The sequence below is a fragment of the Aythya fuligula genome, chromosome 2 (assembly GCF_009819795.1).
Source record: "Aythya fuligula isolate bAytFul2 chromosome 2, bAytFul2.pri, whole genome shotgun sequence".
NCBI lineage: Eukaryota > Metazoa > Chordata > Aves > Anseriformes > Anatidae > Aythya > Aythya fuligula.
The window spans coordinates 63558406-63586053 of record NC_045560.1 but is presented as its reverse complement, the minus strand read 5'-3'; the positions used below and the strand labels follow the sequence as shown (position 1 = coordinate 63586053).

The 27648-nt window shown below is 42.0% G+C and overlaps 2 protein-coding genes across 2 annotated transcripts in view; one reads left to right on the top strand and one right to left on the bottom strand.

Annotated features, from left to right (window-relative positions):
• The window catches only part of EPDR1 (ependymin related 1), a 36392-nt gene extending 26129 nt beyond the window's left edge, over positions 1 to 10263 (bottom strand). Inside the window, exon 1 of the mRNA XM_032181228.1 lies at positions 10004 to 10263. Within this exon, the coding sequence (XP_032037119.1) occupies positions 10004 to 10248 (245 nt within the window). The 5' untranslated portion in view covers positions 10249 to 10263. The remainder of the gene's footprint in view (positions 1 to 10003) is intronic.
• An 832-nt stretch (positions 10264 to 11095) lies between these two features.
• SFRP4 (secreted frizzled related protein 4) lies at positions 11096 to 21959 on the top strand. Its single transcript, XM_032183048.1, has 6 exons — positions 11096 to 11633; positions 11723 to 11803; positions 11894 to 11959; positions 14575 to 14773; positions 17710 to 17773; positions 20059 to 21959. Exons 1-6 carry the CDS (start codon positions 11192 to 11194, stop codon positions 20245 to 20247), a joined length of 1041 nt encoding a protein of 346 aa, XP_032038939.1. The 5' UTR covers positions 11096 to 11191; the 3' UTR covers positions 20248 to 21959.
• Positions 21960 to 27648: the final 5689 nt, after the last annotated feature.

Sequence of the window (27648 nt, the reverse complement as noted above, 5' to 3'; positions counted from 1 at the left end):
TAGAGCAAAGAAATAAGGTTTATCATAACTGCCTTAATATGTGATGTTGCAATGCATGTGGTAATTTTGGTCTTCTACATCGTTTTGCTATCAGTCACAATATCACGTTTCATTATGAATTATCCTCCAGATACATACTACATGTAGAAAATAAAATACCCAGTAAGCATGCAAAGTTACCTTCCAGCTGAGAAGGACAAAGAAGTTTAATGAAGTTAAGAATTAACAACTGCTTGAATATTCACTCTAAAAGACAATTTCAACTACAATGAATAGATTGCTTTTACTTATAATTTAGGGAGGAGCTAGAGGAAAATTGCTTCACTGGGTTGGAACTTCATAAGATCCAAAAGAAGGCAGCAATGAAGATTTTCACTACTACTTCCATAATTCTACAAATCTGATGTTCCTCTGTATCCCGTAGCTTTTAGATGGCTCCTTGGAGAAATAAGGGTTGAATCAGACAGTTATGCATTTCCACACATATCTCCATTAATTTTTGAAACATAATATTATTTATTTACAAAAAAGATCCAGAGAGAGCTCCAGATTTAGATTGATTTGGTACCTGACTATACCATGATATCTGATAATCCAGGTCTTAACCACTGAAGTCTCCTTTTTTTTTTTTGGACAGACAAGAAATTAAAAATATAAAAATAACTAAACACTGAATTTTTTAATATACAAAATAAATATGCTATACACATGTAGTGTGGCATCTGCACATATAACCATTGACTTTTACATTACTTTTCCAATATAGCATTGCCAGACAACTATGGAAGCAGTATTCAGCTGGGAAAGACAGCCCCTCTGGGCTGGATTTGGCCCACATAATAATGATAGAAAAAAGAGTAAATTTCATTCCATAAGGAATGAAAGGGATAAAATAGGCTTTCACAGAATGAACAGTTAAGTAGCTCCTGAGGCATGTGAAATCATAATAGCTGAAGACTGAAGAGCTGTAATGACTACCGTATGAGTACTGTACAAAAGAAAGTGCCTGCCAAATTCACGTTCTGATGCCAAAATTCAGAAAATCATGAAAACCTAAAAGAAAATTTGAAATAGCAAAAATATGCAATTGATAAGCTATAAAAGCAACCCTACTGACTATTATGAATACTACTAAGAAAATTACTAACAAAAGAAAGAATTCAAAAAAAATACTATTACCTTGTTCACTTTTTTGTGCATAAGGAAGTTTCTTTTAATAATCAAATGGGACATAAAGCCAGAAGTATATGCATAACCTTTAAAAAATGATTAACTGATTCTCAAATAAATGTTCTAAATGATCTATATTTATAAAACATGAAAACAAGTAAAAGTTCAGATGGAAACAACTGATTCTTTCTTTTTCACTACCACCTGTCATAAATTAGTTTTTGGACAAGGACAGCTGTGCTGCTGTTGAAAACCCCTAATTTACTCTTGCGTATAAAAGTATAAAAGGTACAAACTCTGGAAACTAATACACTACTGAACACAAGGATTGTCTCACATGCTGAACCTCCTGTTCTTTCATGCACGGGAATGAACTCTTGGCAGAAAATCCTGTCCTGACCTATGACTCTCAGGTATCAGAGAGCAACCACGCTATTGGAAAAAAAAAAGCCATGGAAGGACACAGTTTCCTATGGAACCTAATATCTCTTCTCAACATACATGCACTTCCCTCAGGGCCATAAAAATAAGGCAGTAAACAAAAACAGATGAAACAAACAGGTCTGTTTGGAAGTAATGAGAACAATTTTCACTGCCTGGTGCTACTTCAGGTTATGCAATGCCATGCAGGCATAATGCTCCTTATTCTAAGGGAGCCAAAATATTGCACAATGTGGCCCTGTTCCACACAGACATCACCCTTCCCCAGTGTGCCAGACACTATACCATACTTGAAAAACACTCTGAAGAAGGAAATAATTTCTATTTCTAGTAAAGAAGAGCAACAGGTAAAAAACAACAACAACAACAAATTGAGACTGAGAGCTCAACAAGATGCAAGCAAGAGATTCTTTGCAAATTTACAGGGAAGGCCAAGCTGAAGGTCCTCTGAAGAAAGCTATGGAGTTGAGCAGTGTACAGGTAAAGAGTTGGACTTCCGCTGCTGCAGCTACACACACCTACAACCCAAACATCACTGGCCACAGGTCATGGGTAACAGAAAGCAGGCCTAGCATGACAGGCATGAAAAAAAGCTCTCTCATGACCTGCATGCAGTTAACAACATAACTGACTATCATTTCACTGACTTATCTATAAAAATTTCCTCCACCTGAAACCTGTCCCCCACAGTTACTAAATGGCCAAACCTGTTGATATGTAAAACAAACCAGTCTTCAGCTGGAGGAAATTCTCATAAGTTCTCATCACATGAACAAATCAATAGCAATGCTAACCAGTCAACAGTAATAGGATAATATCATGAAAATGAGGTACATTAGTAAACAAATGGACTAAAAAATGAAAGGCAGGGAAGGTAAACAAAAAAAAAAGGGGGGGGGGGGGGGGGAGACGGGGGAATTATTTTTTTTTTATAATTAAAACATTCTGCCTCCTTCCCTGATCACTTTATCTCCCCTAACTGGCAATTGCCTACCAACATTCATCCCTGGAAGTGCTGGCAGAGGCAGGGTGTGGACCAGATTCAGAGGCACACGTTTTATCACCACATCTCCCAGTTCCACTCAGATGACACAGTACTGAAAGCTGTCCACCACAGTTTTACCATTGCTGTCATCTATAAGGCTGGAGAGTGAATGATGGCTTCATTTTTGGCAATGTGGACCAACCTCAGGAATTGAGGCTCAGTTTGAACTGGAAATGGAGAAATGTATTTCTTGTATATACCTCCCACATACGTTACAGATGTGGATCTAACACAAAGTCCTGGGATGAGATCCTTGTGCCAAAGGCAAAATTCTCATTGACTTCACTAAGTTTGCAACCCTGAGTTACAAAAGTAAGCAAAAATTCATGAAAAGATCTTTTTCCTGTTAACCAAACATATAAAACCCTTCTCTTTCTGGTATGTCAAGGAAAATACAGGTCCTCTGCATATGAAAGACAAATCATGGGACTGAAAAAATCAGTGTGTCCTCAGGTCCTATGGCTCTCTCCAGATTCACATAGGCAGCAGTAGCTCCTAAGTTCTGATCCCAGGACCATGCCCCAGCCACTTTATACCGGAGCAAACTCCCTCACCCTGCAATGTGGGAGCCCAGGCATGCACCGCACCTACCCCTCAGCCTAGCAGTGGCCACAAAAGAAACCAATGGATACACATCACTAGGAATAAGTTGTGCTCTAAATCCCCATCATGTCACATGCTGTGACATTTTCCCCTCTGATTTCTCTAAAATCAATGTACAGTCAATTCTTTCTCAGCTCACAACAGTGAAAGATCTTCTGTATATGAGAAGGCTATGGGTGTATCCTTTAAAGATGCTTTTTCAGACAAATGGTATTTGGTCCTGGGAGAATAGGTGTGATGTTGCCAGTCATGCCATCTGAATTACATCAGGCCTCAAGATGAATAGAGCCCAAATTAAGATCATGAATATAAAGATTCCTTTCATCATGTTTATTTAGCTGTGCAGTCAACTCCATCAACTGTTTGCATGCTGTCTGTGAGCACAGAACAAATTGTGAACTTGAATCTCTCTCTCTATAAATTCATTTGCATTCTGTCTTCCAAAAAAAAGAAAAAAAAAAAAGCAATACAATAAAATAAAAATGACAGTGATTTATCTTATGAAAACTCTGGTCCCCTGATTTGAGTTCCAGAAATGTAGGTGTACACCATCTTCAGTGCTACCCTAGTGTAGCTTTAAGTTTTTAAGTTTTTTCTGTTACATCCAATGTTACAAAACAAGCCATAAATTTCAATGTCCTGGACAGTGCAAACACACTTTATCCCAGAGTTCAAATAGACAAGGATGATGTGATAAGAGGGATGAAGCATTCCCATAACTTTAAAGGGTTTAGATGGATAAAAGGCAGAGGCCAATATCCACTACTATCAACAGCAGCAGCATGCCAGTGGCTATCGTTTAACAATGTTTTTTAGAAAAACAAAACCTCATCATGAGGAACTCTGTTCTTTTAAGAACATCTGGTCAACAGCATTTATAACTGATGGGTGTTGAAGACCCCACTGAATTTTTTGACAGCAGTTTCTAAACACACTGACCAGCACCCTGTCAAATTATCAGTTTGAGATCACTGGACATTGGCTATCTACATTTTCTTTCCAGCTTTAAAGGGTTTTGGATCCTGCTCTTTCAAATTTAAGAGACAGTTTATATTTTTGCAGCACGGGCTGGTGGTGTGTTTTGGTACAGCACATAACTGCTCCAGAATACAGAGAAGAAAGAAGGGTTTTGAGAGCACTATGCCACACCAAGTGTGGCATCTCATGCAGCGAAACTGCTTTATTCTTACTCAGTTATCCTTGGTTTTCCTTTTCTTTTTACACAACTCTGACAAAGATGTTACAGGCCAAGGAAGTTATCAAAAGCATAAAATAGAAGACAGCAAAACCATTGCTAAGCCAGCAGCTCCCAGCTTCCTTTGATACAGTCCACTTGCTTTTTAGCACAGCTGCTCAACGCCTGAAGACATTCACCCTCCTCTGAACTGTGTTTTCATCTCTTTCCACCCAGCCCAACTGTAACAATGAAGGCAAGGAGCTTCACTGCCTCCCTGAGCTGTGTAGCCTGGCCAACCTCCACTAAGACTGAGTACTTCAAAAAGAAAATGTCTCTTGCTTCTCATATACAGAAGCAAGCAGAAAGAAAAGTCCAGGCGAGATGCTTCTCTGTTCATTCCCCCCCAGACCATGGCCCCTCTTTGAGAATTGGTCTTCTCCAGAGAACTGGCTGCCTTGTCAGGAAGCATCACTTAGGGACTCAGTAAACCAATTCGGAAATCGACTCACGCTAGGAAGGCAAAGGTTAGTGCTTGAACAGCCAACCCTCTGTGCCCCAAAGGCAGACAGCTCTCACTAGCAACTGCTGTATGCTTGAGACTGCTGCCTGGCATCCAGCCACCAGCCCCATGCATCACAGCAGCTCTCTGGTGCTGGCTTCTCCAAACTCAGACCTGTTAGCAGCACCTGAAAGAATTTGTCACCCATGGGAGAAAAGTAAACTGCAGAGGTTGGAGTACCTTCCCTTAGTTCTTATTCTCAAAAGTGAACGCACATGTAAGTATGTGCGTGTTACATCCACATCAGCTTATGAAGCATTTTAGATCCCAAGAATTAGATATAGAGAAACTGCTGAAAACTCAGTTCTACATTTCACTGCAAATTAAGGGTCTGAGAAGTCTGCACAGTCTACATAATCTTAAAAAATGGGGTTTGGGTTCCCAAGTCATTTGGCCAATTTTGAAAATTTTACCCATGACCATAGATCATTCCCCTAAACGTTAAGCTGCAGAAACCACTCCCAAAACCAAGTCTGGGAAACAAATTTGCAGTTGCTCAGTGTAGCACAATACTTAGCCTGTTGAGTCACCATAATGACCACAGAACGGATGGATTATATGATTTTAATAGGTCAGACACCACTGTTTTTTCCTTTACAATCACACATCCTAAAACAACTAAGAAGTAGCTTGAGATAAGTCAGACACACGTGCTCACATGCTGTTTATTCTCAAAACTCATCACCTCTTCTCCTGACGAATGCTCTTATATTTGCACCTGACCAGACAGTGCTTCTCTTCAGTCCAGGACAAGGATTGACACGTCTACACAAACACCCTGCAGGAATGATGGATGTATTTCTCTAAACACAGCTTTGTCACTCCTCTGTCGAACTATCAGCTTTTGCTGCAGAGTGAAGGAGTTAATCCTGTTCATGGCTGAGCCTGTCTTTTGCAACTACAATCAAAACTGAAGAAATTACCACCATTCAGCTCTGTTTTTAAACAAACACTGATATAATATCTTTGGGCTGATTTTTGTTTGGTTTGTTTAGGTTTTGTTGTTGGCGGATTTTGTTGTAGTTTTTTTTCCTACTCTGCAGTTATGGCTGTTACGAAAACAAACTTTGCAATCTCAAATGTGCAGGCATCTCAGTGTGCTGCACACTGCATAACAAATGCAAATGTCTCACGGTAATTCCTGTTAGAAGACACTCATAGAAGAGATAAATTAATTTTCTTCCTCCTAGTGATGTTGCTGATCACATGGAAAAATGTTCTTCCCCACCATCACCATGTCTTATAGGACAAAGTGTTACTGTGTCTCCTCTGAATATCACTCTGCAAAAAATAACACGGAAGCTAAGAGTGAAACTCTATGAACACAGCATGTAACACCCCAACCCTCAAACAACACCTGCATGGTCTTTTGCTCCCTCCCCACCTCATGCCTTCCTTCCTTCATAACCAAGCACTAATACCTCTTGAGTGGCTTCAGCAGTGCCAGGATGTGTTTCTTGCTCTGTTTCCCCCCCAAAAAAAAAAAAAATAAGGTGATGCAGGACATCTGGCATTCTGGAGGAACAAAACTGGCCATGCTGCAGTCAATGTGATTTGGGGTTTAGACCTTGATAGTGGCAGGGCTTAGAACAGTTTGCAGTGATGTCACACTCAAATCTGAACCCAAAGGAAGACATTACCTTACAATGACACAAACACCTGACATCCCAACAGCAAAACTGTGCTGATGACTGCTACCTAGCCAGTGAAGTGTTCAGAGACGACGGCCAGCAGAGCATTGAACAGGAGCAAGAAAAGATTGACACACAGAGGACACAAGAGGAAGTAACTCCATGCAGTAGAAAATAAAGGATTAAAAAACACCTCCTGTGTTTAACACAGACCTCTTCCAAACAGGAAAAGGCAATTTCTGCTCAATAAAATCTCCATTTGTTTTCTTTTCTATTTTCCTGCTGGGTGCTTCAGAAAACCAAAAGAGAAGACTGTCCCTGCTCTCCTTGTCTATGCCCCAGATTTTGATCCTAAAGGGGAAAGAAGCAGTACGCTGGAGAAAATGTAAGGTGAATAGAGAGATCCAGAATATAGCTAAGGCTGGAACTGTAAAAGAAGTGAAAAAGAAAATTTAGAAATGAATCCAACCAGAATGGGTTATTCTATAAAATTCTCAGCCTAAGATCACAGTCAGGAGTTTTCTACGCTCTAAGGAGAAGCACAAGCAGTTAGCAGTGTTACCCACAAAGACCACACCACTGGCGATGTCTTTCATCGTTGTGTTCTCCCATGAGGACGATGGCTGTTCAGATGGGTGGTGACAAGGTTGCAGCTGATCGGATGGGGAGAGCAACACAGCAACAGGATCTCAGGTGCCCATGTGATGACTGGTGAGTAAAGAACTGATGTTAATGTAGCAGCGATGGGCAACCTACCTTACGGTTACTTTCAGGAGTTTAATCAAAACACTGTGTTGATGTAGATATGGAAATGCCACACAGCAAATGACATGAATTAGAAACATATACCTACAAGGAAAACTGAAAGCTTTTGGTTTTCCTGTGGTTAGGAGCTTGCAAGCCACTGCATATAGGCAGATCTTTGTGTCCCTGATTAACCTCAGTCAACTAGCTTCAACGAGGCTGCATCTGATTACGGCCCACATTTGTAAGATTCAGAAAACGCTTTCTATAAAAATTTGGTCTTTGGCCAACACTGATTGCTGTGTGTAAATTACATCTGATAGGAGCAAATGTGTCTGTCTGTGAGAATTTAGACTGAAATTCCCCGAGACCAAGATAGCACTATTTTTCTTACTGCTTTTGTAGTCACTGCCCAGTGTAATTATCCTTTTCTTGCCAATGTCAAACCAGAGTGGGAGAGTTTTTTTCTCAAAAGGCAGGATAAATCCCCTCGCCTTTAACTTCTGAAGGGTTCAGTTTATGACTCACTGTGTCCAATGTGAAATGAAGTTGTGATCACAGCCCCAGACCTGATCCAGCACACACTGAAATCAATAGGAGTCCTTCCGTTGACTTCAATGGAAGCTGGGTCACACCCTTAGCAGACACAAGCTGCGCTCATAACAAAACCACCCTCTGGTCTTGGATGACAGAAAACACGGTCAGCCCAGGAACAGCAGGGATGCCTGAGGTCAGAAATTGTCTACAACAAAAAATTAATGCAGGCAAGACCAACAGTGGGACGCGTCCAGTGCACCTGCCTGCACTGTGCCTCTCTCTAGCACTATCAGCCCAGACAGAACTGAGTCCAGAGAAAATATTTACCAAAAACCCAAAAAAGAGCAGATCTTGGCAAAGGCCAAAATCTGGCCCTGAGTGGAAAATGTATAATAATTGTTCAATCTTAAAATAAAGTCTTCAAATAAAGCAAACATATGCTTAAAGAAATGAGCTCAGTACAGCTTAGGAGCTAGAAAAGACTTGCATCGGGCTTTGTAGAGCAGTTTTACCCTTGTCAAATGTGAAGGTTGACCTGGGACTTCTCAAAGAAAGTGACTATGAGCATGGGCAACATCAGACTGTATTTTGTATATTAGCAGACCACCAACAAACCACTGTAGGTTACCTTTACCATTCTTCATATCGCTCCTATTTAAAATAGTAATAAAGAAAAGCAAAAAATCACACTGAGGGAAAGTGAACCTTTACCACAAGATTCATATAAAACTATTTCTAGAGCCTGTTTTGAGACTGTCAGAGAAAACACCCAGGGGGAGTACATGCTTCAGAAAGATTAAAACACTGACTATATGATGTTAGCAAAGAGTTGATTATTGGCAGGAACAAAGCCAGGAGCAAAAAGGAATATTGATCTCTCAACAGCAGAGAACTTTTGGGCTGGATGACACAGCATTTCTAGATTGGCCTTCACCTTGGCTTACTCATCCCCAGTTGTGATGCACTATTATTTGAGCAATTTTTAGGTGGGAGAGGTGGAGTGGCTGCCTCACAGCAGATATGTCTCGACGCGGTGTCTGCGTGTGACCGACACTCAGCACCTTGGGAGGCCTCACTGGCTGGATCGCATCTTGCTGTCAGGGCCTGGGCTTGTCAGGCTGGGGAGACACAGGCCCTTCTTCAGCCGGCGTTTTCCTGCACTTATTTTCCATCAAATCAAGAAATGCAGGATGAAGGAGTGATTCTGTTGTGTTGGCAGACACAATCAACTCTAGTTAAGAACAGTGAGGTCTTCTGGGGCTGGGCAGCTTGTGCAGTGTGATTGAGCCCCTGTGCAAAATGGGCAAGCCCCTGTGTAACATGGGTGAGCCCCTGAACAATGTGGGCAAGCCCCTGTGCCACAGGTAATGGAGGTGCCCTCACCCTCGCTGTGGTGACTTAGCATTTGTAGGCACCGGGAATGACTGGAGAAAAACATGACTCAAACTTGTCAGCAAATTACTAAGCTAGAACACCCACCCACCCCCCAACATCATGGATCTGAGGGTAATCTTTCCACATTTTACTGTGCATTTGGGGGATATATTTTATTTTTTCTGCTCCATTTAATATAATAATAATAATAAAGGGAAGGGGAAGATGAAGGGAAAGGGAAGGAGAAGAAGGAGAAGGAGAAGGAGAAGGAGAAGGAGAAGGAGAAGGAGAAGGAGAAGGAGAAGGAGAAGGAGAAGGAGAAGGAGAAGGAGGAGGAGGAGGAGAAGGAGAAGGAGGAGGAGAAGGAGAAGGAGGAGGAGAAGGAGAAGGAGAAGGAGAAGGAGAAGGAGAAGAAAGAGAAGGAGGAGGAGAAGGAGAGGAGGAGGAGGGGAAGAAAGCAGCTGTGGAGAGCAGTATCTGTGCAGCAGGCAGGCTGCAGGCCTGCTGCCAGCCGGTCCCTCCCCAGACACCACCGTGCGGGTGCCGGGCCCCCTCCTGCCCGGCGCAGGGGGCAGGTCTCTGGCTCCCCCGTCCCGCCGCGGCCAAGCCGCCCCCCGGGGCCGCCCCCCCGGCATTCCCGCCTCGCCCCGAGCCCCGGGGGGTGCAGGATCCCCCTTCCCCCCGCCCAGGGGCCGCCCGCCCCCACCCCTCTGACCACCTACTTCTTGCAGGGGATGAGCGCCTTCCTCTCCTCCAGGATGCGGAGGCGCTGGTTGGGGCCGTCGTAGGAGACGGCCGCCCTGGTGATGCGGCCCGTGCCGTGCCGGTAGAACACGGTGCGGCCTTCCCACTGCCCCGGGGCCTGGCACGGCTCGGCCCCGGCCCCGCCGCCCGCCAGGAGCCCCCCCAGCACCAGCATCAGCACCGGCACCGGCACTGGCACCGGCACGGGCACGGGCAGCGCCATGGCTCCGCCGCACCGGGAACGGCGGGGGGGGGAGCCGGGAGGAGTGGCGGGGGCGGCCCGCCTCCAAACCCGCAAGGCCGCAGCCTGCCTCCCCCTTCCCAAAATTATTCCCCCCCCGCTTCCTCAACGTCGCCTGCTGGCGGCCGAGGTGGCACCTGCCGTCGGGGGAGACCAAGCGTCAGCATCCCGGCCCCCCCCCCCCCGGTGTCCCCAAGCCCCCCTCACAACACGGCTCCGGCACCACGGGGAGACGAGGGGGGGGTGGGGGGGGCAGGGGGCAAGTCACTTCTCGACGACACGGAGGGAAGATGGGGGAAAAGGGGGGGGGGGCTGGCCCCCATCCAGAGTAAAGAGAGCAAAAAGTGAACACTTCCCCCCCGCATGCCCAGACCCCCGGGGCTACCCCCACAACCCCCTAGACGGCAGCTAGCGCCGCGTCTCTCTAAAGAATAAATAAATAAATAAATAAATGTATATCTATAAAAGTTTCTGCGCCGTGTCTTTCGGAGGAAGGCAGGACCAGCCCCCCCGGGAGACGGGGTCAGGTCCACGCCCCCCCCCCCCCAAAAAAAAAAAAAAAAAAAGAGAGAGAAAAAAGAGGATGCTTTTATGCTTTTGCTTTGCTTTGCCCCTCCCCCGCCCCCCCCCCCCCGAGGAGCCCCCGAGGAGCGCGGTGCTGCCGCCGGGGGGCTCCGGGCGGGTGGCGCTGATGTCACGGTGCCCGCACACGCACACGGGTCCCCCCCCGGGTCCCCTCCGGGCCTCCCCCGGGCCCCACGTCACGCGTGCCACCGGTATAAAGCCCGTGCCGCGATTTCCATGGCCGAGCGCAGCCGGGTGCCGGCAGGCAGCGCCGCTCCGCGCCCGTCGGCCGCCGCGACCCGCGGGGAGGCGGCGGCCGAGGAGGAGGAGGAAGAAGAGGAAGAGGAGGAGGCGGGGGAGGATGCTGCGCGCCTTGGTGGCGGTGTCCCTGTGGCTGCGGGTGAGCCCACGGGCGCAGGGTGCGCCGTGCGAGGCGGTGCGCATCCCCATGTGCCGCCCCATGCCCTGGAACATCACCCGCATGCCCAACCACCTCCACCACAGCACCCAGGAGAACGCCGTCCTGGCCATCGAGCAGTACGAGGAGCTGGTGGGCACCGGCTGCAGCCCGGTCCTTTCCTTCTTCCTCTGCGCCATGTACGCCCCCATTTGCACGCTGGAGTTCCTCTACGACCCCATCAAGCCCTGCCGCTCTGTCTGCCAGCGCGCCCGCGACGGCTGCGAGCCCATCATGCGCCGCTACAACCACAGCTGGCCCGACAGCCTGGCCTGCGACGACCTCCCCGTCTACGACCGAGGCGTCTGCATCTCCCCCGAGGCCATCGTCACCGACCTGCCCGAGGGTGAGCCACCCCCTGCCCCGCCGGTGCCCCCCCGAGCATCCCCCCCGAGCATTCCCCCGAGCCACGTCTCCGCTGCCCTCTGTTTGCAGATGGGAAGTGGATGGACTTCACGCAGGGTGTGCTGGTGCCCGACGGACCCCCGCAGACCGAGTGCAGGAGCCGAGGCCAGGGTGAGCCTAGGGGTCCTCCCCATGTCCCCCTCCCCTCTGCCAGACCTACACCTGCACCCCTTAACCGCTTCCCCTTCTCTTCCTCCGAAGAGCGATGCAGGTGCAAAAAGACAAAGCCCACGCTGGCGACCTACCTGGCCAAGAACTACAGCTACAGTAAGTCTGGGAGGGTTTTCCCCACTTTCTTTCGCCTCCTCTGTGCCCCACCACATGCTTGCCCCCTCTGCCAGGTTCCATCCGAAAACCTAAGGGTGCCTGGGCTTCCCCTTCCAAACCCAAGCACGTAGCATTTTTCCATGGGAAGTGTCAGTAGTGTGCACTGGGATTGACAGGTCGCCCTGCAGAAACTGTTCTTGCTACTGTAATGGTCACTAGCGAACGCAGCAACAGCTAATGTAAACCTGGCGATGTGCTGTTGGCCAGCTCCTGTTTTTGTCCGGCAGGTGGGGTAAACAGAGGTTTTTCACCTAAATAAAGCTCGTAAGTGTGCATGAGACCAAAAAAGGGTAAAACTTTGTGATTTACAAATCTGTGTATCCTTTCGCTCACCACCAGAGCTTCAGCTGGTTGGGAACTGTCACAGATTAATTGAATGCAGTGACAATTGGCACCGGCCTGGCAAGGAGTTGGCCCATAGTTTTTATGTTGCATGACAGAAAACTTTTTATGTTGCAAGATATATTGGCGATACAAGTAAGTATTCATCCTGTCCTCCCTACCCTCCCATCCCCACTGCCAGGTTTTCTGATGGTAAGAGTCTGGAAGAATGGTAGCTAACATCTGATAAATGCCAGATTAAATATCTGCAATGTCAATAGAAAAATCCTTATTAACCATTAATTTAACATGCAATACAACGGTCTTTTGCACTGTATGGGCTTTTTCTCAGAGAGAAGCTGTTTCTTCAAGGGAAGTACTATATTTTTTTGCAATAGGAATATTATACCCAGTCAATTCCTGTTTGTCTGATATCAAATGAAAGTAAGTTTTTAGTTATTTGCTTCTTTGTTAGTACCTGGAAAAAAAAATCCAAATCAGTTTGGTGGGACTAAGCAAACTGAGCATTTAACTTAGAAAGGAGTTTATATACTTTCTTGTCATGGCATTTTGGTACATTTATGAGATATATTCTTTTTATGTAATGCCTTAGTCCTTCTCAGTATGCTGTAGGGATGTGTTCAGGTGGGACAATTAACTTCCCCACCTGTCTGAAATACATGAGTAAAAAGTGCTATAAAATGACTGTTCAGAAATGAAATACAGGTGTTAGCCACACAAATTCTGATTCCGGTGACTTCTGTGGAGTGTTGCTTGAATAAAAACTATGGGTTGGGATTCAAAATTTAGAAAGATTGAAGGATTTCATTCTGTTGAATTTGCAAAATCAAGATTTTGGTTTTGACTGGTAGATTTTTATTCAGCCTCCACTAAAATAATTAGATGTTCACACTGAAAAGGGATTGAGAAACAAGACAAGGGAGAACAAGCTGCAAATAAAAAAAATAAAATAAAATTCCTGAAATCCTTTAAAGTAATATATATAGACAAATTGTATTTCTATCTGGTCAGAACTTTTTTTAGTTGTCAAAACTGAGAGCATCAGAGCTGATTACTGGCCCATAGCTATACCCTTAGGTATAATTTCAAAATGTTTTCATAAATCACTCCCTGCATCAAATATCTTTTATGCTAACAGTGCAAGGCCAATACTGGCATTCACTGCTGAAAAGAAAATTCCACCTAAATTTCTTGTAAATACTATGGGTAAACATTTTAAAAAATAAAACCGAACACGCCTGTTATGCAGGAGCTGAAATACTACTTGGCTTTAACCAGACTTGAAAATGGATGGTGAGTCTCTAAAACTGAAATTCTCTTTCTTCTTTCACAGAAGAATGTTGTGATTGATAATAGGACCCTTCTTATTTTGACTTTTCCCAGAGACAAAGTCCCTCATGTAAAATTTTTGTTTCATTTCTGTGACTTGGTGCTCACCTCAGGACAGTGGCCGATACCCCCAGGGTGCTGAGGGAGTCACACAGTCGGTCAGGTGTCATCCTCAGAGAAATCTGCAGAGTTTCTTCTTCTTGTGGCTATGCAGATTCTTCAATAAATGATAAAAACGTGAATGCTTATGTGTTCAGAATGAGAAGAACCCTCTTCAGAGTTTATTTTATGTGAGAATCTTACTACTGATACATATCTGAATGTAAAAGTATTTGAAAAAGGTGTTAACTGGGTGCATCACAGAAATGCCAAGCCTCATCGTTTTTTAGTACGTGTTTCAAACCCTCCTTTCTTTCTTACACTCAAGAGAAGACTTGAGTTCCTGGATGCAACCTGCACTGAAATGACTTTGCTATTGCAAAGGCTGGATTCAGGTTAACAGTCTGTGAGGTAAATTATTCATCGCTTAATTGGCAGTAGCAACACGTGGCTATAGAACAGCTCTGATTTATGCGAGGGGTTGTTCATGGCTGAGTCAAAGGAGCTGTTTGTGCGTGTGATTCCCGGCTAGATTGCTTGGCCTGATCTGGCAGGGATTTAAGCACATGTTTAATTTCACAGTTGTCAACAGTCCTGCTGAAAACCAAATTGGGATCATGCCTCTGTTATTCTAAGCCACTGTATGTGCCCACACATGGAGAAGTAGTTCTGGTTTCACAGCCAAAACAACAGCTTTCAATTTAACATGTTTTATTTAATTTTAGGTTGTGTTTAAGTTTCTGAGACTGTTTGTTGTTCTTACGCCACTTTTTTTCTAATTGCAGTCATCCATGCTAAAGTAAAAAGTGTGGAAAAGGGGAACTGCAATGAGATAACAACCGTGGTTGAAGTAAAAGACATTCTGAAGTCTTCAATGCCGATTCCTCTGTCCCAAGTGCCTCTTATTACCAATTCCTCCTGCCAGTGCCCACCTCTGCAGCCGAAGCAGGATGTCCTCATCATGTGCTACGAGTGGCGCTCAAGGTGAGCACTCGCTGTGCAGTTCAGAAAGGTGTTATTGCTGGCTGTGGTGGGAGGGAAGGAGGGACAGCACAGCTCCCTTTCTGGTCACGAGCCTGGTTGGCAAGCCTATAGTCAATATTACACCTACATGTTTCAATTACCTTTGCGATTAACTTTTTCCATGTAGTTAATTTCAGTTCTAGCCCACAGCGTGGTGTTACAAAACCTGGCTCACAGATGGAGTGCAACCCCTGGTATCATTTGATGCTGGTGGCATGCTGCTTAAAGCACCTCCAGCTGTTTGGCAGGGTGTTTTAGGACCACTGGCCACTGGCGTGAGAGGCTTCATACTCTATGAGCCTGATGGTGGTCCGTGCTGGTAGGACTGTGCGGTGGCTCAAGGGAAAGCAGAGTTCTGCCTTACTAGCTCCGGGGGGGGAAGGGGGGGGACACAGGAGCCGAGGGAGCCGGCAGAGCAGCTGCAGTCAGGGCCAGGCCTTCTCTGCTGTCCTATCCATACTTCGGACCGATGCCATCAGCGAGATGTTTCTGATCCCACAACTGCGCTGGGACCGGCCAAAGATGCAGCCACTGGAGCTCTCCTGCCCGGATGGCAGATGAAAAGTAAATACTCTCAGTGCAGCTTGCCAGTTCTGCTGTAAGATTAAAAGACAAAACAAAACTAACTTTACCAGACCTTGCCTCTGGCAGTCAGCCTAGCCCCAGGCACGGAAGGAAATCCAGCATGCTGGTCTGGAGCAGAAGGAGTGATGCACTGCAGGATGCTTTTCTTTCTGGGTTCTCGAGGCAGAAGGCAACATCCCATCCCTGTTAGCACCCCAAGGGTACCAGTAGCAACAGATCCCAACAGGACAGGTTGTGGTGTGATAGGTACTTTGGTTTCCATGCTGTGGGTTGGAGGTAAGTTTTTTTGTAAAATGTTCAAGCTATTTTTGCATATGACTGATAATGGAATACGTGCAGCTCTAAGGATCATAAAACTTTTGCTTGCAGAGCTTGATGGGCCATAATCATATTTTCAGTCATGATATTTTAGAAGTCTTTTACAGGCATTTCTAACAGTTGTCATATCATACCTTATTACCATAACTTTTATATATATATATATATATATATTTTGTGTGTGAGCTAATGGGCTTGCAAACATTATATTATTATGAGTATTTGTATTATCATATAACAGCTTGGCCCTCCAGATCTGGAAGTATTTCACAGAGATTTGTTTAGAACCCTCTACTTGTGTTGGCCACATTAGAGAGAGATACCCTGGGTCAGCCAGAAAAGGTATGACCAAGATACCTATTGAGGAGCTCTGAGATGCAGAGCTTTGCCAGAGCAGACCCTCAGGAGGTTCTTAGGGGGAAGAGATTTCAGAAGTGAAAGATCCCAATCAGCTTCTCCCCTACTATGGAGAAAACACAGCGATCTCTAAATATTTTGTGATGTTTTTTAAAGGTCACTGAGGTTTTTAATTTTATATGGATTTGCAAAAGAAACATAAGCTATTATATGTGTTTCCTGTTGAACTCAGTGGTATGTAAACGGGAGGTTTTGAGTTACAGTAGCTTTTTAAAAACATGTCAGAGGCAAAATGGGAGGAAGCTGCAGCCTTCCCAAAGTCAATAGCGAAACACCCCTTTCCCATCAGTAGGAATAGGATTTCACTAGATAACTTGACCTGAGCAGGAGCTGCATCAGGTTGTCCATCAGGTGTACATTGTGTCACAGTTTCATTCATCATGCTGTGTCCATGCCTTCAGTCCTGTACATTAATTCTCCAACCTCTCCTCGGAACGAAGAGGAGATGTGGATCATGTCAGTCTTGGTTCTCCAGAGCTTGTGCTCACTGTGGCCCTTTCATGTTTGGGCAAAGTGGGTGCACAGTGACTAGTGGCTATGAGTGGGAAAATTTCGTACTCCTGTTGAACTGCTGTGAGTGACAGCATTGCTCATGGACACTGGGGAGTCAGGCCCCGCTGTGCTGTGTGAACCTCACCCACCAGCAAAATGCTGTACAATGGCATATTAAGGGCCAGTATCTCAAAACAAACAAACAAACAAAAATTAGCAGCAGAGAAGATACAGAAACTGCATCAGCAGCCCTCTTCTACAAAATAGTTGTTTCAAGCTTAGGACTTAGAAAGTGTGCTTTAGACTAAACTACTTTAGAAGCTTTTTAAGGCATATACTATTTCATAATTACACTTTGGTTTCATTCATTTCATAATATCTAGACTCAGTATTTTATACAGGAGATGGCCAGAATTCATTGCTAGACAAATAGCAATACTCATACATGTTCCAAATTCACTTTAAAACACTCATTAAGTAGCTATGAGTAGCAAATACATAATACCATCCTAGTGTACATGTATTAATGGAGACAATTATAAGTGGTTATGTAATGTTACCATTTGTCAGAGGAGCTGTATGATGTGGTGCATATTAACCTAGCTTTTTTTCCAACTCAGAAGTCAAATGCATTCATTTAAACTGCTCTTCTACACATACACACATACACACACACACAAACATATATAGTGAACATAAGCAGAAATCTATGTGAAAGATGTTTAAACAGTTTCACAAGATGTTACCCAACCCATCACTTTTTGCTAACTGCAATCAAGACAGGACAATTTTCCACCACTGAATAGTTGCAGGTGAAGACAGAGGACTCTAAATGTTTTCTCAGTACTACTTATGTGCTGTAGTTTTGGCTATAAAACCTGAAGGAAAGTGATGGCTTTTATGTTTATTTATATATTTATTGTTTGTTTCTTGAAAGTCTGAAATATGTTTCTGCCCATCTTCCTATATCAGTACCAGTATCCAATGGTTTGTTTCAACCTCAACCAGTGCAAATTCATCTGGAATGACATCTCGGCAATCAAAACTAGAACTATATGTAACATCTATTGTTTCTTAATTTTCAGGTTGATGCTTCTTGATGGATGTCTAGTTGAAAAATGGAAAGATCAACTAAACAAAAGATTTAAGGTAAATACAATCAGAGAAAAGAATGCTGATATTCTTGATAAAAGTTAAACATCTTTGTGCATTTTTTGTCATTGAATATCTTGCTTAACATTTAGATATGTAGAACACCTCTGGGTATTATTACTTTCACTTCAACATTTTAATACCTCCAAAAGTCAGGTTATTTTTCTATGCATACTTACATATAAATGTAAGTGAAAATGAGAAAATTTTAGTCTTTTATTTTAGAGTCTCTAACATTTTATTTCTATTTTATTTGCAAACTGTCCCTAAGTAGTATGTTGGATGACTTTTGTGTGAGCTCTCATTACAACAATTATGCTAGGACTTTATAATCACTGCTAAGTGAAGTAACTGCCAGGTGATATGCAGATGAATATATAGTACACACTATTTAAGAAGAGTAGTTAAAATCCTGATAAATGGGCTTTGCTGCATTAAAGACTGCAGGCTTGAGACACAGACTTCTCACCAGCTATTTCCAACTGAAGACCCACTGAAGGTATTGAGCATCCTCTCACTGTTTTCTAGGAATACGGAGGGAAAAGTCTATACTACAGCAACCTGTGAGACAGAGGCAGCGGATTCCCTCACTTGTTATCATTCCCTGCTTGTAAACTCTTTCTAATGGAAAGAAGGGATTCCTCACACTTTTAGAGATGAAAGAAAATTATTTCTGTATTTCAGAAAAGGTTTCAGAGCCTTAAAGATATGTAGGTTTACAGACTTTAATTACGGCCCATGGATAGATGTTAGGAGGAAAAGGGTTACATGTTTACTTCAGTAGGAGCTTTTAGATTATGTAGCAACTTCTTGCTGGGACCTGTATGACGCTTTTATCATTCCCCCTTTCTCCTCTTTTACTCGTGTTAAACCTATGTGTGAAAAAGAAAATGTGATTTAATTTTTTAAAAAATAAATATATTGCAATTGCAGGTGATACCAGATGGGATTTAGGAGAATACTGACACATGACTTGGACTCCTGAAATCCGTTAGCTGTAAACTTAATGGCCTGTTGCTGGCAGACAGTGTGTTTTAGTGGGCTCTTCACACTGTTTTTTCATTTCTAATTGTATCCTGAAACCTGGTTGGACATTCATTTGCAGACAGTCAAAATAGACACATGACTGCAAAACAAACTATCTCTCAAAGCATGTGTCTTTCCTTCTGATACTAATAGCTTCATAAATTAAATCCTCATTTAAACATGTTTGAGTGGGACACGCCTAAATGCTGGCTGATAGTTTTCGTTTTATGAAGATGTGTATAATGACTCTGACTACATGAATATAGCCACCACGGAGCTAGGTGTTGCAATCTTTCCTTCTGAAGACTTGCATCTTTTGTCTCTGAAGACTTGCATCCAACATTTATCTTGAGTTACAGCTTAAAGTGAATGTTTTCAGTGGTCTGTGGACCACATAAGACTGCTACACATCTGTTAACATAATCACAGCATGGCTGATCTCTTCTCTAGCCAGGCCAAGAGTCTGAGTAGCAACAAGGTCAATGCAGAGAAAATAAACAGGAAAGCTGCAGAGCATTTCTCTTCCTCTGATCACTGGGCAAAGCCCCTATCTTTGTTTCAGACAAGAAAGTTCATTATTAGAGGGGAAAGGTGAGACCCCCTCCAGCTTCTACTATCTACCTTGCTTTCCTTAAAACAAGTGTTTCTCTTTCTAAAGGTGAAAGACTGCAATCTCTGCCACAGTGTTGTGGATCTCTCCATATTTTGAACCACCTAACCACTTAACCTCTCTTCAAAAACCTGTTTTCTAGCCACTGCACTTTGGGGTTTGGTAGTCTAGTGGGCTCATTGACCTAACTGCTTTCCAAAATTTCTCCATGATGCTACTGAGTAAAGCTGCAGATACATTATTCACAATTGCAGACTTTTCTTAGGAAAACTCAAGTAGCACCTTCAATAAGACAACAAATAATAGTTTTGCAAAATGAGTCCCTGGAAGCAGACCCTGTCTTTTTGATGGCATGATGCCTACTTCCCTGGATTTCTGGAAAGGCACGAGAAGCACGCTCACATGCAGCATGCAGCCAAGATGTGCAGTTGTCATTTTCATCAGCTGATATTGTGGAAATTCCCCCACCCAAGAATATGTCAGGTTCCCACTACAGCCAACATACATACTACATACTGAGATCGATGGCTCTGCCGAACAGAGCACAGAAATGTTAAGACTGGTATCAATGGTGCTGGACAATTATAAGATGCAATTACTTGCAATGTCTTTCTCTAACTCATCCTCTTTTTCTGCCCTTCTACAGAGGTGGGAACAGAGACTGCAAGAACAAAAGCTGCGAATGGCCCGCAGTAAGAACCAAAATGCAGGGCGCAGTGGTCGGAGCGGGCCCCCAAAACCAGCAACCAAGAACACCAACCCACTGGTCAGTGGCCCCAAAAAGGCCACTAAACCGAGAAATGGCCAGAAAGAAGCCAATGCTAAAAAAGTATGAGTGTGACGTTTCCAAAAGGAAAGACTTTTCTTGTATGATGAGGGTCACAATCTGGCTTGACTGGCATGTTTTATTAATCCAGAACTCATCGACTTAAAAACTCACTGCAGTTTCTACATAGACATTTTTGCTGCACTTTATTTTTAACGGTTTGCTTTTCCTTTCAAGCCACTGCAAGCCATAGAGCATAGGTTTGCACTAAGAAGTGGTAGGCATATTCAGGCTGACTGAGCTTTACAGGGTTTACAGGTAACTTACTTGCAGTTCTAGATGGCTTTACCTTGGCTGCTAGAAGTTTTATCCCCATGTCCAGGTTGCCTGCCCTGTTACCCTCCAGAGGCTGGGAGAGCTGTGTGGTGCCCCTCTTCTCTGCTCAGAAAGTAGTGTTGGCAGTCGGGTGTGTTAGCTGGAGGGTTAGTCTGGGTCAGCCTGGTGAGTTGGGGACCATGGCAGCTGAGGAGCAGTAGAGAGATGGTAACTTAAGGCAGAGAGCTGGGGCAGTAACTACTCCAGCTGCCGGAGCTGAATCTATCTGCTGTTTGGAATCATGGCCCTTGTTCAGAGCATTCAAAAGCATAGCTTACCAATAAGCATCTGGGTATGCATTAAGTGATTATTATTTTTTATGTGTGTGCCAGAAATATGCTCACAGTGTTAGCATTTGAGTTTTTGAGTTTGTGTAGCAAAAATGCATTGAAAGCAAACTAATTTTTTTTTTTTTTATTGTACTTCAGGCTGGCTTCAGTTGTTATAATTTCAAATATATTTAAACATCTAATTGAAAAATCAGTATTTTTTAAAAGGACATATTAAAGTGAAGCAGATCTGCAAAATTCTTTAAAATAGCACATATTTTTGCTGTAATATAGCTTTGTTACAAAAACTGGAAGAGAAGCATTATTGTAAACAAAACTGACAGCTACTGTACAGTATTAAAGAAAAGATAAGGCTTTGTGTGGCTCCATGTTCACTTGGATCATTTTTTATCATTTGATACCATATTTCTAAATCTTGCTCTGATACCAAATACACAAATAAATAAATAGATAAATAAATAAGATGGCTTGTTCCTATTCATGAATAAAACAACTGTCTAGCTGCAGTTTTGCAGATTGTGAGGTAACATTCACCCTGCAATATGTCACAGGCAAAGCAGATGCTACTATTTATGTACTAAGATTTACTGCCCTTTTAAAAATAGCAAAGATCATATAAGCCTCACTGGCATTATCCAAGATGTCATTTATGCTGTTCCTGTCCAGGCTTTACCTGGAGGAGGCAGTACAGCTAGCGCAGTCAGATTTCTGTTAACAAATAAGGAGATTTCCCTCATTGACATCATAAAAGTTCATGATGAATGTCTTAAAGACCTTCAAGAATTACTACAGCAAAACTAAGGTCTAGACATGGTATTTCTGATATCTATAAAGCAAACCTGCAGTTTATAATGTAGAGATGGTCTACATCAGAAAATTTAAAAAAAAAAGAGTTCTGTGTAGGTTAACGCAAAGAGTTAAAGCTGATCATGCCAATATGTTGATCTATGTTATTACAAGATTTCCAATGAAATTTGCATACATGAATTTTAAAACAGAATATGCCAGAGTGATTTTGGTAGTAGCATTAACACATTCGGCAATATGCTAAACACAGGCCAAAGACATAAATTGCAAGTTAAAATGCTTAAAACAGAGGGACAGAAGTGGTAGAGAAAAATTGAAAAACAGCATGCAGGGTAGTTCAGGGAAAACAAACAAACAAACACAATGCAGGTTACATGGTCATTGGTTGTGTTTTGAACTGTCAGCTAAAATATGAGAAGGCCAGCATTTTTATGTAGGTCAGTACTGCTAATTCTGGGCAGATGCAGAAATTTATCTCTACAGAACATCTGCAGAATTGGATCCAAGATTCAATCCAGGTGCCAGAAATGCTGAGCATATGCTGCATCCATTGACTTCAATGAGAATTGGGTGTGTTTATGTCTAAAAAAAAAACAGACCACAAACTTTGGTGCCTAATTACAGACTACAGGTGTAATCTTAATCCTGTGTGATGAAATGGAAAAACTGAAACTGAAATCAAAGGAGACAGAATTTCACTGCAGGTGACTAAACTAGGCAAGTTTGAAAATGATAACTTAAGTAAGCATGTTCTAAAAGATCAGTATGATTGGAAAGTTTCTAAAATAATTTTTTATACTGTGCAGCAGGAGATCTTAAGCTTTGATCAACAACACTATTGATACCAATTTAAGTACCAAATTACTGTAAAGGGATATCCATTAAAACTGAATGACAGTCCTACCAATGTGATGTTGAAACAACAAATACAAAAGTCATAATATTTCACTTTGTCAAGTTTTATTGTGAATATAGCCCAGTGTGGTCATTGAATGAACCTTTTGGAACAGCTAGCTAGATTTCATAGCAACTTTGCATACTGTTTTTTTTTTTTCTACTGTTAAAATAAAACCTTCTTCATTTTTTGATATCAAAGAAGTAAAATGCAAAAATTATTTTCTACAGAGAATTTTCAGCATTCCTGTTGTAAGCTACCATCATTACACTAAGTGTTTCATTATGCTGGTATAAACTTTTATGTACCAAGCCCAGTATTTCCAAATTCCTTGACATATTTATGTATGCTGACTTAGGTTGACTTTTATTCTGATGTGGTAAAAATACTGAAGATGGAAAGGCAATACAACAAAAAGCAGGAGATAGCACAATATAAAGAACAGATGTGCGAACAGGAGAAATGGATTATTAAGGTAGTGTGTTCTCCCAGAATAATTTTCTCTATTTTTTTTTTTTTATGAAGCCATGAATCAAACCAATTCAGTACTAATATAATTCACTCTAGTTTGAAAATCTCTTACACATATTAATTCACTGTGACATCAAATGCTGGCTGAGTCCAGATCCAGACCATCTCTGTCCCCCAGCCTGCTGCCCTTCCCTTACAAAGGTGCGAAGCAGATGTTGGATCAGCAAGGGCTGTTCAAGCAGGCAAGTGCATCCTCCTCCACCCTCACATGGCCAGCTCACCACTTTTGCGCCCTCACATGTGGCAAAACTTGTCTCTCCTGGTGCACATCCGTAGCCATATGTAGTCACTGCCATGTCAGTGCACCCTGGCACCAGAGTCACAAAACCCAGATTTAGCAGAGTGGACAAACAGTGTCTATTGAGAGAAGGAAGTAATTATTGTAGCCATTTATAGCTGAAAAATTAGCAGGCCAAAACTTGAAGTGTCAAATGCTTTTTCTTGTTATTATAGCCACCTTCCTACTGAGGGGCTTTTTTTTTTTTTTTTTTTTTTTTTTTTTTATTTTAAAATAAAAATGGCCTGGAACATCTGGAACATTGAACAGATGTTTCTAGAGAGTGTCTTGCTACCTCCCACACACATGTACCCGGTTTAGTAAGAGCTGCCATTGAATATTTTTACTGAATGTTCTAACCTCAATTCCAAAAGAATGAAACCTGAAAAAATATTTGCTCTAATTGTGAATAATTGGCACTATTTTAGAAACTCGCCATAAATGCAAATCAGAACTCTTTTATGAATGACATAAAAAAGAAAAAGAAAACCAAGAACAACAAAAACCCATAACCTTCCCTCCAACAGGACCTAAATGACCCGGTCACTTTAATTCAGTTCAATGTTGTAATTTTGTTACTTTTGACCAGTCACTGCATATAACTGAGAAATACTTCCTGTACAAACAAAAAGAAGATTTTCCAGTCCAAAATACTCAAACAGCTCTTAAATTATGTTCTCTACCATTGTAGCCTAGATTCCAAATGAATGAAATCTGAAAAAATATTTACTGCAATTATGCAAAATTGACCCACATATTTTGGTTGTGCCTGGTGGTTGAATGTAAATGCACATTTGAAAATATTTCCTCAACCAAAGTTTTCTTGTAAACCACATCAACTCCAATTAATCATACAAATAAATACAAATCCTTCAATATGGGTCAGCAAACATTAGAAATTGTTTACATTTATAGTAAAAAACAATAACTTGCAAGAACCTGCAAATAAGTATTTTGTTTCTATAGAGGTATATTACCTCTAATTAGTCCTAGTCAAGGCTCTGTGGCAATACTACATTTAATTTCAACTGCTGCCACTATTTTTCCTGTAACATCCCTGAAATTAAACACCAGCCTTGTTAGAGGATGAAACAGTATTTAAAACTTGCTTGTTAGATATGTAGGAAATTCAGGGTGTTCCATGTAATCTATTAATATCAGACTTGCTCCTGTTGTTACTGTCAAAAGGCTTGTGTATCAAACAGTATGGCGATAAGCACAAAGAAAAACATCTGCACAGGAGGACACACTCTCCTTCTCTAGATAAGAATACTAAAATCAAAACATAAATGTACCTTATATGCCAGATGTCATACACTACAGATAGAAGGTTAACGGATATATCAGAGTGATAAAGACCCAAGTAGACCAACACTCTGGGTATTTTGATTCTTTTTAGTTATACAATATGATGAAAACTTTTGCTTTTAGATATTCAGAGCACATCAACATTTGTCCTCTGAGCAAGGTAATCAGAAAGTTAATCATTCAGTCACAAAGGACTGTGGATGAAGATAATAGATACTTGCAAGTTCTGACCTGCCCATGTACCTCCTTCATTGGAAAACCACTATTGCAGTGCACATCCACAAGCTGATCAACTCCATCTTCTTCATGGGGAAAAAAGCTTTCTTTCCAGTTCCCTTATTTTATATGAAGTAATACAGCACAAATTCTCACTACAATAAGGCATATCAATTCTTCTTAACAGCATTTTGAAATTTAGAACTAGCCTGTTTATCATTTTAAAGTAAAACAGATATTTAAAATAATCTTACTGACAGATTATGATTTCATTAATGTTCCTAAGCAAGGAAATATGTGGTCTATTATACAAATAAACATTCCCTGTGGTTCCAGTTATCTCCTGCTGGGACAAAAAATTGAAGAAAAGTATGTTATCTTTTGTTAGTGTTGGAAGAATTTTCATCACATCTCTGCAACACCTAATTCTACAGTGAACCACACAATGTTTTCTAAATAAATGGTCATGAAGGTCACATTCTCTTTCAGTCTGGCATTTAGATGGACAAAAGGACTGAGCCAGACTTTCTGTAAGATTGTAGCCAGAGGTACTCTATAAAGGTAATTTCAAGAAGATTTTCATCTATGATACTCAATGGAGTTTATGTTGGAACACATTCCTCCTGAGTCTGTAAATGCAAATGCTTGTCTACCTCATCACAGTGCTCAAACTGTTAAACATCACATCCGTGTCTATGTCCCAGTAATATAAAACTTAAAGAACAGCAGATGTCAGTCTAAATTGTGTGTACAAAATCTAGATGTTGAGTTAGACTTTTAAAGAGGTAAAATAATCTGTTAAAATACTGTCAGTATTTCAGTTGGCATGCTTCTGAATTTTTGGCATTTTGATAACTCTATAGAAGTCTTAATCTCAAAGAGACACAACCTTCATGAATCTGGATCTCCATCAGCTTATAGAATTATTTTTATTGTTTTGAAATGTATATTTTAAGTTACTTCTTTACAAAGATGCTAAAAGACCTTAAGATCAAGAAGATATTTAGTAGAAGCAAATATACATTAACAGAATCATTTTAACCAAGCACAAAACAGGGATCAAAACTGACACACATGAATATATGAACCCAAATAAATGCAGTCCTTCAACAGTTCAACCAAACAGAAAAAAAATGCTTGAGAGTGTTGTAATAGAGGATGAAGAGCAATAGTTAAAAAAACAAGAACTCGGTATATGCAATTATATCACAGTTAACCATGCAGAACTAGTGTACCCATACAGCTAACTGAAATTTCTAAAACCAGTACACTATGTAATCTACAGTATTCAAATCTTGTGTATGATACGTATAGGCCATGTACTATTTGGCTGTGAACTTACACCAGAAGTTTAATGAACTTCTAGTAAGACATAAACATAGACATAAACATTGTTTCAGTATTTCCTGTCCTGTCAAAAATCAATCCCATATAAACTTTCAACATTGTATTTGCCCTGTTGGTAGAAAAGCCAACTCTATAAAAACAAAAATCTTGGGAAAGAAACTGAATTGATACATCTGAAATTGCTCTACTCAGGCCATTTCTGGGACTGCTTCTTGGCTTAAGGTATAATATGCCAACACCCAAAAGACCCAGAGTACTGAAATAATGCCAGGAAGAACAGTTTTAATTGTTTTTTAAGTTGAAAAAAAAAAAAAAGCCAAAGAACATACAGCAATTCTGAGGTATGCTTCTCAGAAGTCAGCTCACCGAGGTGACATATAAATTCTGCACTAATCAAAATTTCCTACAGGCTTGCCTCAAGTAGAGTTTATTGCAGTAAAGCAGCTGTATGTGAAAATGGGCCACCAGGAGAATGCTCAGTCCAACTTCTGCTAGAGGAATTTCTGTAATAACAAATGCCCCATCACAACATAAATATTTGTCAGGAAGCTTTTTAAAACAGCTAGTCACATCAAATACAATAGGAACAGTAAGAGAAGCGTGAGAAAACTTCATTCATTCTGGACTTTGCACTTTTAATCAATGCTGTAACATAAACTGCTTTAATTGAATACCATTCTTTAGCATCTCTACCTTCCACAGGCTTGGACAGTAAAAGTAAGAATGTATTAGCTACTGAAGAATATTTGTGTTCTTCTTGAAATCCAGCCAAATTAGACTGAGACAGGATACAAATTCACTAGTTTGGCAAGGATGTATATTTCAAGAGTAGCTGTACGTAAGAGGTGACTTTATATTTTGCTTCTTCTGATATATTTGCATTGAGCAACTGGGCTGGAAAGGGCCATCTAGACTATTATCCTGCTTGTGATAGATACTATTAGATATTTAGGTCAACAATAAATAAGCAATGCATTTTTTTCTAAGGGCCCTGAGGGACACAGTAGGCCTTAATAGCTCTGAGCAATCTCTTGTGTTTCACACCCACGCCAAATGGGCCAAGGAGCCCCTTTAAGCTCAGACCTGGGCTTAATCCTGAGCTATGTTGTAGTACCTGTCTCTGGCTACCTTGCCTGTTGCTCTTGACTAGACCCTTGAATTGGTGCTGTACCTGGTTCATAACTTGCTTTGTCTGGGGCTGTTGACGGACTTGTCTACCCAGTTCTACTAGGATCCTGGCTCCCACCAGTGAGGGCACCCCCTGTGTTTCAGTCATCAGAATGTGGCTCCTGGCCCATTCTCACTTGTTGAGTTCCCACACGCTGCCAATGTTGTAACTGTACCTCCACTACCTTTTAGTATTTCTCCTTTGTAGGCTGCTTGAACTGAAGGACTCTTAATTACATCACAGCAGATGTATCACA

Coding starts and splice junctions, on each gene's coding strand:
- SFRP4 (XM_032183048.1), top strand. CDS start 11,192: ATGCTGCGCGCCTTGGTGGCGGTGTCCCTGTGGCTGCGGGTGAGCCCA. Junction 11,960..14,574: donor GGCCAAGAACTACAGCTACA/GTAAGTCTGGGA, acceptor TTCTAATTGCAG/TCATCCATGCTAAAGTAAAA. Junction 17,774..20,058: donor AACTAAACAAAAGATTTAAG/GTAAATACAATC, acceptor GCCCTTCTACAG/AGGTGGGAACAGAGACTGCA.